Source organism: Anas acuta, chromosome 9 (assembly GCF_963932015.1).
Source record: "Anas acuta chromosome 9, bAnaAcu1.1, whole genome shotgun sequence".
Taxonomy (NCBI): Eukaryota; Metazoa; Chordata; class Aves; order Anseriformes; family Anatidae; genus Anas; species Anas acuta.
In genome coordinates, this window is record NC_088987.1 from 18,681,128 (window position 1) to 18,697,597 (window position 16,470).

Below are 16,470 nucleotides of genomic sequence, written 5' to 3' on the forward strand. Positions count from 1 at the left end.
TTTTAAGTGATGCCCCAACTAGGCACTTGTACACAAACTTAAGAAGTGGCATATGTAGTTTTTAAGGCATCCACCTTTGGTGTCAATCAAACAAAACAGGAGCACAATATATGACTTCTATATTAAAAATCAAATCAGACACAACATCTCCTGTTTCCACACTTATCAAAGAAATGTTAAATAAATGTACAATGAATTAATGGTATGTTAAAAGTTTAGATGTAGCAATTCAGTATTAACATAGAACTATCATGGTAATCTCTGCTGAAGTGTACCATCAGCAAGAAGTTATTTTTCTGAGCCTTGACATCTGCCCCAAAACATTCAGAACCCTCAGAGACATGCATCTGTATCAATCATTCTGCTACGAATGCACCTTTAATTTCTTTTTTATGCCTACCCACATTCACTACTTGATTTGCCAAAAGGCACATAAAAAATCAGAAACAGAACACATTCCGAATTATAAATTAATTGGCCATTTGGTATTACCTGTTTAATATGAGATATGGTGGCATCTCGAGGGACATCCAGGTTGATGTAGATTCCAGTGGGCAATAGGAAGTCCACAGATATTGAGCCATCAGCACCAATCTGTGAATCCACTGCCCAGATGTCCAGGCTGTCTGTCACGGCAGGAGGCATTATGGAATCTCAACAATATCATAACCACATGGCCTTAGGGAAAAAAAAAAAATCAGTATATTTAACCTTCTATAATAAGACACACATTTTAAAGCTTTTGGAAAGTTTACATAAGTCTGCTTGTGCAGCTCAGCTTGCAAGTCTAGGGCCTCAAATGCCAGTATTGCAAACACACATTCACAGTTTTACTCATTAATTCCATTTAGTATAATAAGAGCACTTGCCTGATAAAGCACTTTTGTTGTGGTGTTTACATAACTTATACTAAGCTATAAGAGAAAAAAATAACTGATTAGAGGCTAATAAAACGAAGTCAGAAAATAATTTTAGATAATCATCTCCTTTAAATTCAACTCACTGTGTAAACTACACCCACTGCAGGGTAGGGGAAAAGCCTTTGCGTCATCTTCTTCAGTTCACTTCCCTGGATTCTTGATTTCTTATGCTTTATATTTCAGTTTTTCAAATTACAGTTTTCAATTACTCTTAATAGTATTAGTAGTGTTTTGGACCTTCCAAGTCTCATCTTTTCAATTAATTCTCTACAGATGAGTGAATAGTGATTTAAAGGGAAACACAAGTATTTAGGTTCCTCTTCATCCAGACCATGTCCTTCAGCTGACAAAGAGGTGGGAATTTGTAAAAGATTGTACCAAAGGTTTTTCCAAGAAGGACAGAAGAATTTAACTCCACACCTGTCTAACTCTTGTTAGACAACAAGAGATGAGAAATCACCACTCACTGAAAAAAAACAAACATAAAACAAACCAACCCAAACCACCAGATTGTGGTGCAACTCCACTACTACTGCAGCTTCCCCCTGCTTTCATCACTCCTTCCCGTCTCTTCTGGATCCCCTCCCTGCTCTGAAATCAGGCCTTCTGCTTAACAGAAGCTATTTCCCTCACTGCAGTACCAGCAGAAAAAGCAAGATGCAAGCAATACACTGGGCTGCTCTTTACAGCATCACAGAGCATCATCGTGAAAACAGAAAAAATAAAATGAGCACAATGACCATATGAAATCCGGTCACTACCAGTGATTACGTGGCAAAGAAGTCTGCTTAACACTTCATTTTTACTTTTAAGTCACTATGCAAAATCCTTCTTTAAAAAGAAATTGTTCTCCAGGTGCTAAATGTGTATGTATACCTTCATCAGTACCTAACTGCTTCACTTGGTCATGCCGTAGGGCTATAGATAATTATTGTGCTGTGCAACAAACTTCCCAACGTCTATGCAACACATTCATGAATACAGTTTTCCAATCCCGAAGCAGCTTGTTACTGTTTTTCTTCCCAAAGCAAGCAACCAAGAAACCTTAATAGCATACAGTGGAAGCGGCCACCAAACTGCACGAGGCGGACTGTGTCATAACAGAGGTGCTTCACTCCCCTCCCTCTCTAGCTTCTCATCCTTTTTCTTTGATAAAACAGCTTCATTTCAGAAAAGTCACAGCACCAGTAAATAAATCCAGACGTTATGAGGCACAGAAGTTAATGCTTCGTTAAGCTTGGTTTGTTGGATATTCTTATTTCACCGAAATTCAACTCAATGTAAAGCTCTTTAAAATTGCTAGGCCTTTAAACCAAACAATCTGCTGTCGCATGCATCGTGGTCCTCACTGACAACAGGGATGTGGAAGTGCTACTTCAGGAAGTCTCTTTGCAGACAGCTTGCAATGAAATAAATCAAGCAGAGCCAAGGCTGAACGTGCCTACAGCAGGTAACGCCATACAGCAGCAGCACAAAACCCACTACACTGCATTGCTTGTTACTGACAAATAAGCTGTTAATATTTTGTACACGTTACCAAGGGCTGCTCAGGGGTATTTTTACTGATCATCACTTTTAAACAACTAGTACCATTTGAAACCACCACTCCAAAATATTCCCAGTCCATATCTTAGAACTGGTTTCTATCCCTTCAGATTCTGGAAAATTATAAGACGGGTCATTGTGACATTTGGGAAATTTTAGGAGATGAAAACCTCCAGGACAGAGAGACTGTGCTGGCTAGAGGGAACTGAAACCGCTGAAAGCTCATCAGTCACCAACGGAATAGCAAATCTAAGCCCCGCATGGTGCCCAGCTAACTCCTGAAAGCAGCTCCTTGGTGCCACGGCTGTGCTTGCAGCTTGCCTGCTGAAAGCTGGCGTAGGTACGAGGCACTGCACGCAAGGCTCACCGCAACCTGCCAAGTAAATACACTGAGCAGCAAGACCCATTTGAAAGCCTTTCTGTTCAGCCCTCCTGAAGCTGTGGAGACGTTCACAAACGTGAATGCTACCAGCGTATTTTGTTACTACGCTAAAGATATGGAGCTCAATACTTTGCTTGTACTAGATAAAATTACAGTTCATTTTTTAGTAAAAACAAACAGGAAAAAAACTTTTAACTTTCAGAAAACAGAAATACGCAATTAAACATTTTTACTCAACAGATGCAACAATTCGGGAGCTTTTATTATCATCATCATCATCAAACCATACTTTATTATCATTAGGTTCTTATTTCCAAAAAAATAATAATAAACATTAATTTACATGGAATCAAAACCAAAGATTGGGGATGAGTGGGAGCAGGTAGACCTGGTGACAAAAACAAGTCAGGCATGAAAATACCTTATCTTAATTACTAGATCTTTACAAATCCATCCCTTCACTCATCCACGGACTTATCTCAGTGAGTGATCTCTTTAAGTTGGCTAAAGGAAAGAAATAAAACTTAACCCCGTCATGCAACACATAACACTATAAAAAACAAACATAGAACCCAAAGCCTCAGGAAATGTGTAGTTCCTCATTAGCAGTTAGTTTATCTTCAGTGAGCTACTCCTTAAACGGGGTATTATTATTCAACTTCTTCTATCCACACCTTTGCTTCAGTTTTGTTGCAACTGACAATAGCAGTCACAGAAAATTCACTGGAATGATCTAAACCTAAAGCTTTTTCATACTTGTGCTCATACTGGTGTAATCACAGCCTGCTGGCAGCTGCTTTCCGCAGCCATCACGGCAAAGCTGACTTACAGAACGTGTAGCTTGCTGTAAAGCACCAGGTTAACAGGAGAAGCAGCAAGGAGAAACAACGTTAATCTGTTCTATGTGGTTATTTCACTTGTAATTTCTATTTTAACTCAGCATGAGATATTACATATCAGAATCCTCCTCTGGAGGTTCTCCTAAGCCATCTGTGATGGCTGCAAGGTAGGTGCACCAATGCAGGTTGAAAATCCAAAGCAGCAGGACTTCAAAACGCCACTACGTACCTCTAACCTAGGCAGCACGAAGCAGAGATAGAAAGCTCTTCTAAGATACCTGCTTACTATTACCGACTTTCAACAAAGAATTTAAGAAGCCTCTGATGTCTATTTACATTTTCAGCTAAAAAGGGAAGAGCCATCGTTACACCAATCTGAGCACGCTGGGAAGCTATTCTTGCCTTCAGGCACTTACTTAACGTTTCCTTCCTCAACGAAACAGGTTAGTGCCTTTCGCAGTCAGCACCCAGTTTCCACCGGGAGCTGACATCACAGGGGTGAGGAGAGAGCAAGTACTGATGTGGAGCAGAGCGCTGACTGCCAGCCCGCGGTGGCTGTGAGCGTGAGTCACGGACCAAGCTGCAAAACGCCCCGAGGCACTGCTGCCGAGCCAACAACATCCCCTCCAGGAACCGAAACAAAGGCAGAAAGCCATCTGCGTTGGGAGCAACAGCACACAGGACATCTTAAACAACTTCCAGCTAAGGGGAAAAATAATCAACAATCAAAATAATACTAAGAAGCTATTTCAGGCTCTTTACCTCATAGCTATTTTTGTCTGCAGTTGCTGTAAAAACAACTTCTTATACAAAAGAAGGAAGTAATTAAAACGGTGCTTAATCTTGGCAACAAATACCTAATCAATGATTGCTTTGATTCAACAGGGGCAGAGCTCAATACTAAACGTTTTTCTTATGTCACAGGTCTGTAGCACAGACAGCATGCAAACTGTAGATCTGCTCTGAACTTTGAGTTACACAATTCAGATTTAAATATATGTTTATGTGAAGATAAAGCTCAAAACTGCTCAGTCTGTATTTTACTATATCAGAAGAAAGAGCTGCTAAGGCTAATGGAAAGAAACGGAACACAGTTCAGTAGATCATCTCCAGAACAATAAGAGGAACAAAATTTAAGCCTCATCTTTGTATTTATGTATTTAATGTCCGCAAACAAGAGGCCCTACAACCAGGGTTATCAAACCAAGACAACTGCCTGCAATTTTTCCATCTGTAAATATGTGTATCTGGTACGTGTATCAAGCATTAAGACTGAAGCAGAACTAACCTAGATGCTGAAATCTTGTAGGATAAGCCTCCACACTGTGCCATGAGATGGTTCATACACACACAGCATGGCGTGGTCAATACAGGGGCTGCGCCCCCCCTGCTGCCCATGCTGGAGGGAACACTTCACCTTCTGGGGCAGCCCAGACTTAAGCCATGCACCAAATAACATTTCAGTTGCTTTCAGCAGCGAGAATAATTCCCAAACAAAAAACAATTAAAGTACTAAATGCCCACACTAATAATAACAGAATAAATAATAACAGAATTCTAAATACCTTATTTATGAATTCCTGCAGAGCGTGAGAATTTCTTCTGTGAAATCAGTGTGAAAGTTACAGAACTTAATTTTTTGGCCTTTCTCTGCACTATGACCTTGATCACAAGATAATCAGACAGTTCAAGGAGGCGAAGACAGACAACAGACCACAAGCTCTGAGCAGCTAACCAGAATGGCTGTGTGTTCCCAGGCACTTGTGTTCTTTGCTGTCGTTTCTTTGTTTTCAAAGGACTTACCATGTCTAGGCAGACAGAAGAAATGGCTTTAGAGCTAAGTCTTATTCCAGAAGCCAAGAGACCTTGTGGACCTTGCAGGTCCACCCCCCCGCCCCTCCCCACTCTCCAAAAAAAGGCACCTCTCATCATCTAACAACTTTGAAAGGAAAAAAAATAATAAATGGTTACCACAAGCAGGCTGCTTCTTCACTGATTCCTAAGAGAGCTTCGGGAAAGATGACAGTCAAAACCAAGCTACGTATCTTTCTGTAAATTGCTAGCCACATGTTTTTTCCCCCCCCTAAGCAAAACATGGAACTAGAAAAGTGCATGCCTGGGCTATACAATGAGGGGTCTTTTTAAACAAAATACAGACAACGCTGTCAGCAAGCGTCAGGCACCAGCAGAACCACTGGGATGTTTCACAGTATCAGGTAACAAAACCCACACGTTTAGAACTTCCTCACGCATTACAAGACTTATATTTTAGACTAGAGGATCAGTAGGATTTGAGAAGGTAGGCGAGATCAGCTTGCAGCAAACTCAGTTCCCTAGCAAGTACTTCAGAGAGCCCCAAAGCACCCAGCTGCAAAGGTTTCACACCTCTGCAGTAAGTGATGGTAAGCTGAGTTGTACCTGTGTCATGCAGTTACCTTGCTCACGCAAAGGAATTAGAACCAGGAGGTGCAAATAGCTGACATGAAACCAAGTGCCATCCAAGAAGATATGAGGGGCAGAGTGCGTTTAGCAAGGGAGTGGAGATTTCACAAGGCTATCCTGAACCAAAGAGCTGAACAAGAGTCCTAGCACACTCAGAGGATCTGTCAGGAGGCACTGCAGAAGGTTAGAAAAGGAGTAACAATGCAATGAACTTGTAAAATGTGCCCAGGGAATGTCTAGAAAGCCACTACAGGTTTTTTTGTTTTGTTTTGTTTTGTTTTTTTGATGAGTGTCATCAAATACTAAAGCAGGCTGCCCAGAGAGGTTGTGGAATCTCCATCCTTGGGTATGTTCAAGACTGCTGGACAACTGCAGGCATGACCTGCATGAATACTGAAGCTGAAATTCAACCTACTACTTTAATAGCAATCCATGCAGAACAACAAAGGTAGCAGAGAACAGACCCTTATCATTACCCAGGAAAATTATAGCTACTCATTTAGCAGAAGAAATTTAGAATCACTTCCAGTTCTGAAAGATAGGCTAAAATTAAAACAAGTGGATGGTTTTACATGCTTTTATATTTTCTTCTCTTTCTATTGTCACCTCTGAATTTCTCCATACCTCCTCATTCCTCAATCGTATCTCAGAGAAAACAATGTTTTATGGTCTAAATAATTCCAGAAGTTCTTGGTGTTCATTCAGCACAATTGGATCAACATCAGCAAGTTGTCTTCTGAAGAGTGAAAAAGCTATGTTGACTTATAGATATGGAAAAGAAAAACAATTGATAAGATAGGAGACAAGAGGAAATTATTGGTTTTGTTTCATCCATTAGATAATAAAACTAGTCTTACTTCTCTTTAAAATACATTGTCACATCAGCTAGAGACCTAGACATTCAGAAGTACCCACAAATTCACATGGATCATAAGCAACAACCAATATTAATCCGCGTCAGGTAAGTTCTTCTAAAAGTGACGTACCGAAAAAAGCACAAGTTCTGAAATGTCACACTATGCCATTAAGTTAGAAACGCTCCTTTATCCCTGTGACCTCACTACTAATCCCTTAAGACCCATCTTTTGAGGTGTATTTTTCTGTTATTTCATATTAAAAGAGCACCAAAGTAAAATCTAATGCAACATTTGATCAATTGTCCTGAAGCATAAACAAAAAGAAACTAGTAAAAGACAAGTGAAAGAAGCTGTGAGGAAGCTGCTAAATATAAAAACCCACATGACAACGTTGGAGGAAAATTCCAGCACCTTCAGTTACATCTCAGAGAGTCAATTCCAGGGCTGCCTCCTAGCACCAAGCCAAGGGAGGGTTTGGGGGAGAGGAATCTCTCGTGTATGAGGAGGGCGGTTTCCATATGGAGAAGCTTTCATTTACTTACTGCTCCATCTACTATTTCAAACACAGGCACATTTTAAGAGCACAAATACACACAGCTTCTCAGGTTAAAAGTCATTTACATTTGCTAAGCTACAAAAAAAAAAACAACTCCTGAACATGGCCTTATTTTTTTCTTTTCACTATGAATATTAATATTTACGTGGATGAGGGGCAAAGCAGAAACGAGCTTATTTCGATCATGTAAAATCTAGAGAGCACTCTGCTCATCCAGCTTTTTGCTTTATATACAGTTATTACAGCTGCTGTGCACCACGTTCCAAGATGACCATCACTGTGATCAATACTGCCTTTTATCTGCTGCTTGCTCCATCACATGGCAGTCAAGGGGCTAAAAAAAAGGCTTGCAGTAGTGAAAGCAGTTGAAAAAGGGCCACCCCATCCAGACACACAAGAACAGTGTTGAAACAATACCTTACTGTCCCAAACAGACTAGATGACAATCTGACCACAGTAATTTTCTAGGAAACAGCAGCAGCATATCACGTAGTCTAAGCAGAAGAAACACTAAGCGCTTACACAATATAATCTTTGTAATCATTTTTCTAACTACGCAAACATCTAGTACTATAAAAAGATAAACATGCTACAGAGGAAACATTTGAGAACAAATAAGGGAAAAGAATCTACCAGCAAGGATGTAAAAAGAGTAAGAACATGCAGGAAGGCTTATGTCCTATGAAATTTATGAAGAATTAAAAAAAAAAAATCAAAGGCAAAACTTCTCCTTTATATTTGAAAGAATCCAGGTTTCTTCTGGAGACTCAGGTGAAGTCAAATACACAGAGGAGGTCAGTGTGCCTGTTGGTGGCTCTGGAGAGCAACATCCTCTCCTGCTGCAATGGTACCAAGCTCCCAGCCGCTGCCCCCGCAGAGCCGGTGTGCCCCAGCCGCCTGCCCTGCAGCTAACAGGCCGGCACCAGTGCCAGGCAGCTGCACGGGACTCCCACGTTGCCGATTTCCACTGTATTTGCACTGCCTGGAACAGGATCGCCTCAGACACCTCTTTGCTCTGCCAAGCCCCTTTCTTTCCCACGTGCAATCCCACCCGATGTGTAGCTCGCTGGGAGAGCGGTGCACGGTCAGACCTTCCCAGCCCCTTGCCCACCTCCCCGGCCACACACCACCACGGCTCTGCGGACAAACACCGCTTGTTTGCCCTGGAATCAGGGAACAACCTGACTCCTGTGGCGTTCAGGCACTGCAGCTGAAGCAAGGGCAGCATGAGAACAGCGCTGCTGCCTTCAGCAGTAGCCAGAGATGAAACAAAACTGCAGCCTGTTTGTTTAGAGGTTTAAGGGACGGGGAAAGCACCTGTGCTGAGCAATGCATGAGCTAATGACTACTTTCTGTTCACTGGAACTCACAGTTCACACCAGATTACCAGGAGCCCTCTTTTACAGATGGGATCTGATCCACAGACAGAATCACCACAGATGATCGCAGAATGGCCTGGGTTGGAAGGGACCTCAAAGAGTCCCTGGCTGCAGCCCCCTGCCCCCAGCCCAGGCTGCCCCCAGCCCCATCCTGCCTGGCCTTGGGCACTGCCAGGGATGGGGCAGCCACAGCTGCTCTGGGGAAAGTAGAAAGTCACACAATAAAAAGTTAAAGTGTATTCCATATATCATGTAAAACAATTCTGGCCTGCTGCAACTGGACAGTCCAAACTGCTTACAAATTTAAAAATAAAATACAAACAACTTGATTGTAAATACAATTGCCTAAATTAGCAAAGCTAAGATTTTTCCACTCCAGGAACGTCATGGTTATTTATCTATAATAGCAAAGATTTTAAGAATTTAAGATATCTACATTGTACCATGAGAAGTTACTTTTAAAGAGCATGCATTACTATAAATATTTCCCAGCAGTTTATTTCAATGCTGGCCCTATGGAGTGGAAAATTAAGTGGCAATTTAGCCAGGATTTCTTCAGAAATCAGAATAAAAATATCATTTCATTTTCTAAAAATATCTACATATAAAAAACATAAAATGCCTTATTTAAATGTCTTTCCCTCACAGTGCTCAAACTGGTAGCAAGAGAAATCTCTTAACTATTCAAGTCTCGATTCTCTCGTTCTCCTCATGAAATATAGATAATTTTCCACCAATAAAATATAAAATTACTGGTTTTTTTTTCCATAGCCATGAATTATTTTATCCGTTCATCTTGTGTAACTTCATTTCTGTATCAGAATTCCTTTGCTGTACCCACAGCAGCATACATTAGATTTTAAAAATTGGAGCAAGGGTTTTAAAACCACCACAGAGTTTTTATTATGATACTAATGCCTCTAAATGAAAGTGGGCCCACTTTAAAAAAAAAAAATGCTGAGTGCTTGAATTTGCAATTGACTTCAGCAGGATTTAGAGACAAGACAAAAAGCGAACATTAACTGACTCCAAATTAAAATATAATTTAATTTTAAGCAACCTGATTTGAGCAGGTGGTTATTCTAGATGACCCCTGGTTGTCCCTTCTTATGGAAATTATTCTACAATTCAACGACAGCATAATTTTTAAAATAGCACGTAAATGAGATTATCATCATCAGAAACTTTTTCCTGCAAAACAAGCGTACAGGTAGAGAATGGCATTATTAAAATGGCATTCCAGACCTGGAGACTCACCAGAACTGGCAGGAACAATGAAGATAAGAGGAAATTGCTCCTTTATGCTCAGGTAAATAAGCTTTGTTCCTGCTCCCTCTAAAGGTTATTCATAATGAACCAGACAACTGAACAAAACTTTAGTCCCAGGCTTTTGATATTGACTTCAGACAATTCACAGGGAGTACAATATTCATGAGTACAAAAGTAACAAAGTTGTTTCTCTCAGCTAATTCATGGCTATAGCTCGTTTTATCTTGAAATTGGTATATAGATGTTTTAGATCTATAAAATTTTAGGGGTGTGTGTGTATAAATATATATATATAAATAAAATGAGCTGCCGACCATCTTTTTGTATTGTACAATTAAAGTCAGTTGCAGAGAGAAGAACTTATTTCACCTTTAAATGCTACTGTCTGAAATTGTCTGCAGGTACATTTGATCACTGGATCACACTGAAGCTGGGACCACTACAAGAAAACATCCTTCCTCTTTCAGTGCAATGGAATCCAGTTCTGAATGGTCAAGAATGGAGAGAATATAAAGAAGTGGAAGAAAGCAGCTGATTAGGAAAGCAGCATCATATAAATAGCAGGTAACGTGATAGCCTTGACCAAGTCAGGGAGTTGGATAATCCGGTGTTCTGTGCTGGTAAGAACATATGTGGACATTCACCTTTGGGAAAATTAGTAAACAGCTCTCTTCAGAGATTTCAGGTGGTTTCAAGAAAAAAAGTGGTAGACAGAGTGGGACCTGACGTGAAGGCCAGTGCATTCTGTACTAGCGTAGTCCAGCTCAGTAAAGCGAGACTACAAATTTGGCAGATTAGACCTGGTTAGTTCCAAACCTAGGTAATTTGCTTTTGGTACTCCAGAACAATGTAAGCATTTTATGTACCAGGGAAAGGTTAGCATAAAGCGTTAGGATATGTTGAATTCTGCTTAAATGTCCTTGAATTACTCAGAACTGCCTGTTGGTTCTGTTTTATAATATCTGTATTTCATATAGCCCTATATATATGCACATATACATATTTATATATATATAAATTCACATATCTATTCTTGAAATACAAATACTTTCAAATTAAAGCCACACACACCACCTGTGTGTATATGTGTCCATATGTATATAAATACATATGCAAAATGAAAAATCAGACATAACAAAAAAGGTGAATGGAACTGGCACACGAAAAAGAAGGACTGGGCAGTCAGACTGAAGCAGGAAGGAGGAGAAAAAGTTGAACCTTAACACAGAAAAAAGATGTCATTTTAATACAGGTGAGACTAAAAAGTTTCTCGGGTTGCATACCTGAACATAAGTTTTTTTTTTCTTATTTCAAAAGACTACATAATGTGTCTGTTGTAAATCTGAAGAGATGCATTAAAATCTGGAGTTTTGATTTTATTGATTTATCTTACAAAGCAACTTGTAGCCTCCCCCCTTCTTACCCTCAAGTTCTATTGTTATACATGAATTGTACAAGATCATTCTTCCTAATCTAGCAAAAAATAGCAAATAGTAAATCAGTACTAATTCTGCTCCCTGGTGTTTTCTTGCCTGTTCTATCATGCAGGATAATTACTTGTTCCACTGTAAACAAGAAGGAAAGGGAAAGTAAACACTCCACTTAAAAGGCATTCAAATATATAACTGGTTAATATTTCATCTCAAATTGTATAAATGGACCTAGACCTTCAAATTTCACCAGCAGCCAATTGTTTCCTTTAGCTATTAAAATGTTACATCTCTAAATTATGTGCTAGATGACTTCCTACTATAAAAAAAGACCAGAAATTGAGGTTTTCCTATATATAGATTCCTCTTCACACAGGGATTAGAAGATTCACTTCTCAATTATTTCTGATCTTTCAATCAAAACCTCTAGGAAAGAGGGTTATCCTCCAGCAGACAAACTGTATGCATCAGAAAGAGGGGTTAAAAAAGTAAAATAATTAAAAACAGTGGGAAATTAATTAGGAGTGAAATTTTCTCCAAAAAGGAGGGCACACATTAAAACACAAAACTATCACATAAGCAGACTGTGCTTAGGATTCAAATACGGAGGTGCCATGGATTCTACAGGTTAGAAAGATGCTCTGTAAGGGGAGGAAAACAAAAATAAAAGAAAAAAATCAGACTAGACATTTTTCCTGGTGGGATCTTTTTGTTCCAGAGATCAATCTGGTCTGAATTTCTAATTTGCCTCAAGACGCAGGTTCTCTTGCTGTACCAGCTTCATTGTCACCCACTGCACAGATTCAGAGCTGGCTCTTCACAGCCATTTGTTACATTATCGGGACTGTTCATGGCTGAACAAGCATTGAAAGAAATACAGCAATTTGTGTCTAATGCAAACAGCTGGATATATTTTATGTACCTGTTGTGACATCCATAAAGGCAACTTGAAATATCATGCCAGTTGGAAACATCAAAATTCCATGCAATCAATATTTTTGTCATGAAGTTAACAGAATAAAGCTGAAAGAAGCCCTAGCCATAAGGACCAAAAATAATTAAGATAATTAAGATTGTCAAAGAATCACAGAATAATTTAGGTTGGAAGGGACCGCTGGGAGTCACCATGTCCCAAGCTTGTTGCAATATCCAGTGTAAAGCACAGTTACTTTGCCAAGTCTCCAAGGACTGAGGCCCCCCCACACACATGTTCAGGTGCTGACAGCCTTGTAGCACTCGCTCCAAGTTCAAGTACTCAGAGGACGGGAACTAACATGCACATCAAACACTTTAAACACTTGTTTATTTGAAACTTTAAAGTTATCAGTACGTATGTGTTATTCTGGCAATTAAAACCACTTTGGAAAAAATATCGAGTAGGAAAAGTTGAGCTTGTCTGACAAGGTTCACAGACACTTTTCTACCCCTATACACATCCCTTTTTTAAGAAGTTGTGAAGAGTCATTTCCTTTTGGCAATAAAAGCAAGATGCCAAAATACACTTGTTGAAAACCAAAATAAACCACTCCCTTTCAGTTCTAATAGCCAGGGCTTTTTCCTTCCTGACTATGCATTCAAGTGTACTTCCAGCAACTTTCACAAAATTACATTCACATCACACAGCGTGAATAAACCCCGTCCCTCCAAAAAAAAAAAAAAACACAGACAAAACATTATGCAGATTTTTCTCCGTTTCTAACCTGTACAATGATGTTTAAACATCCCCCATCTGATGCAAATAAGTTGATATAAAAAATACTACAGTCCCATTTCAAGCAACTGAAGCACACAGTAATTAAGAATTATGCTTTGTCAATTATCTACATTTTTAGGTTTCTGGTACCAAAACATGCAATTCGCAGTCCCAAAGGTAGGTAGCTAAGCTTCTCATACCATAAATGAGTCAAAGTTGAGCTGGAAGTTAATGTGACACAGTGCAGAAAAACATACATCTGAGATTCATAAACTGAAGACTTTTCCTGGGTTGATGGCTGATGGAACTGCAATACAGGATGACACTGCCACTGACAGCTAGACCCATTCTTCCTCCCAGTCCCAGCCATTCATTCCTTTCCTTGGACAGTCTAAGAGTTCATGTTGTACTGATACAGACCCTGTCTAAAAACTGATAGAGACTAAAAGCATCTGTTCTGCCAGGTTCGTTATAACTTCAGTTGGATTCACAATCCATTTCACTGCATTGACACTTGTAACAGCGGGATGGGAGACACAGAGAGCAATTACTGTCCAGAAGAAGGAGGGAAGATGCAGCTATAAACAACCAGGCTGGCTTAAAACAGTTATCCAGTGATAGTGACAATGGCAGACTCGTATCACTGGCTTGCAGGGAGGCTCCTATATCACACTGCTACATATATAACTTTCCCTTCCCTGGAGTGAAGTACATAAATACACGTCCTAGTGTTTTGTTTGTTGTTTTTTGTTTTGGGGGTGGGCAGGTTGCAAGGGAGATGACTCCCCTCTCAGATCTTTATGCATTCATCAGTCAGTGACGGGATGAAGACACCAAGGTGAGGGGCAGCAGACATCAGTGACACTCTCCATGGTGTTCAGATCACCAGGTTACACGCTGTTCTACGGTGGAAGGACTCTGTCTCCTCTACATTCAATCTGTATCACTTTGCAAATTAGAATTCAAATTTACTTGGCATAGAAAGCCAGCAGAGAAAACAGCACAGCTATTAAGGGCTAACTGAGAAAGGAAATATTTGATTCTTTAATCTAATTCTAAACATTGGTGCCTACCAGAAATTTTTAGCGTAAACACTGCAAACCTAGTAAATTTTCTTGTGCCTCCTTTACATTTGAAAAATGTATACATATTATACTATATTATACTATATATAGAGAAAAATACAGCTTCACTAAAGATGGAGCATGTTTACTCCCACCGAACAATGTTATCTATTGAAAAGGAAAAAAAAATTACGTTAAACATGAAATACTCTGAAATATCAAAGCCACATACAGAACTCCAGAAGTGGAAAGTTACAAAAAACAGTTTTCAAATTCTATTGGAGATGCAGGCAGGGCTTTAATATTTGCCAGCAGCTCTGGGTTTATACGCAATAGCCTCTGCAGTAGGCCACTTCCTGCTCAAAACCATGCCCAGAACAGACAGGATCCTAGAGAAAAGTAGAGATGAAGCCTATCTGAATTTCATAAGGTACAATTGCTACCAAGATGGCAGGTGCTTCAGTAGGAGTCCAAACGAGTGACCGTTAACAACTGACTGCAGTGAGTATGGAGTCATTCATTTTTTAATGCAACTTCAAAGTTAAATACAATAATAGCCCAATAACTAGGCTGACTTCACAAGATGAAAAAATTAACTGTAATACTTACTTCAGAGAACTTGTTCCTGTTTCAGTCCAACTGTGTAGTGAAGTTACTTCTATTAAACATTGCTTTCCTACTATTTCCCTTGTTTTCTCGGAAGGTTATTCAAGATGACCCAAATGTAACCTAAAAAAGAAAAACAGAAGATAATGTAATTCACATTTAGTTTAATGGTGTCGTGAACTGTTTGTGCAGAAATTTCTAGTTAATCACATTTTCATTCTTTTCAAATAGTATAATGTCATACTCATGTCACACAATCTATTTACTAAATGAGTGATGAATCCTCAAACTCAAAGGAAAGAAAAAAAAAAGGAAAAACATAGAAGAGGCCATTTCTTCTAGCAATATAGGTATAAGAATAACTGTATCATCTGCACATATATCCAGGGTCGCTCCAACCCAGGAGCAGAATCTGGCACTGAAATGTAAACCAGGCTCTCAGCAAAATTAAACAAGCAAACAAAAACATTTAAACTGGCCTTGGCAACAAAGTGGTGCTACCAGTTTGCATTGATATTATCTGCAGATCAAGCCACAAAACACCAGGCAGGTAACTAACTACCTTCCTCCTCCCATGAACGGTTCTTCTAAAACACCCTGACTAGTCTGTCTACGTTGTGCTTGTAAGAACTCAACGCAACTCAGCGATCAGGGGCAAGGGCTGCCTTTCCCCTGTCCCATGCAGGGCAGAACCTCAGTAGGAATTGGCACTGTAGAGCCCTGGGAAGCAACTTAGCTTTCTTCAGCGGCTTGGGGGCAAAATCAGTTGCTGCCTCACCTGCCTACATATGAAAAAAATAAATTACAGCTCCAGACACAACCTTTTGAAAGCAAAGTTTTGATATGAAAAGGTGTGAACTAGTCCAGAAACTTCCCATGATTAAAGCCTAAGCGCCTACAACAGCCAAATAGGAAGACTAGAGAAAAATGAAGGTCTTGCAGGATATAAAACTTGTAAGGACACAAGAGCAGTGTAAATGTCTTATAACCAATGCTAACGTACCAATCAGGCATTAGTGGAACCAGATCAATCAGAACTAAAAACTAGGGGCCAAAAAGCAGAAGTTTGTGAGGGAGTGTGAAATTCATCCCACTACAAATACAAGACAAAGAGCAGTTACTCCAGAACTTCCTCCTGAGGAAACAATCTTTCAGCATCTGTGGCCTCCCAAAGGGAAGACGAAGCACGTGCATGCAGTCCCACGTGCTGGAGCAGAAGCAGGTTATTTTTAACTAAAAACTGGTTACTCCAGCATCCCAGAGGGCTCCTGTCAGGTGTTTACAGATCAGATCGTGTGAGCCTGACATGCATCCTACATTCATGAGAAACCTTTCACGGGCTGCTTGTCAACAGCAACACGGCGAAGAGCAGTGTTTTGAAACTGCACAGGTGACAGTAGTGGGGTACGTGATGCACGGTGACCCTGACAGCAACAAATGTTTCCAGAGAGTTGGCAAACCACAGCGAAGGCTCCCAAGTGGAATGTA

At 40.0% G+C, this 16,470-nt stretch overlaps 1 protein-coding gene across 5 annotated transcripts in view; it reads right to left on the bottom strand.

Moving 5' to 3' along the window:
* The window catches only part of PIK3CB (phosphatidylinositol-4,5-bisphosphate 3-kinase catalytic subunit beta), a 109,884-nt gene that overhangs the window by 47,731 nt on the left and 45,683 nt on the right, over positions 1-16,470 (bottom strand). For all 5 annotated transcript variants that reach the window (XM_068691578.1, XM_068691579.1, XM_068691577.1 and 2 more), the window contains 2 exons: positions 14,986-15,105; positions 493-678 (listed from right to left, as the gene is read on the bottom strand). In XM_068691578.1, coding sequence (XP_068547679.1) covers positions 493-645 — 153 coding nt within the window. In that variant the 5' untranslated portion in view covers positions 646-678; positions 14,986-15,105. The remainder of the gene's footprint in view (positions 1-492; positions 679-14,985; positions 15,106-16,470) is intronic.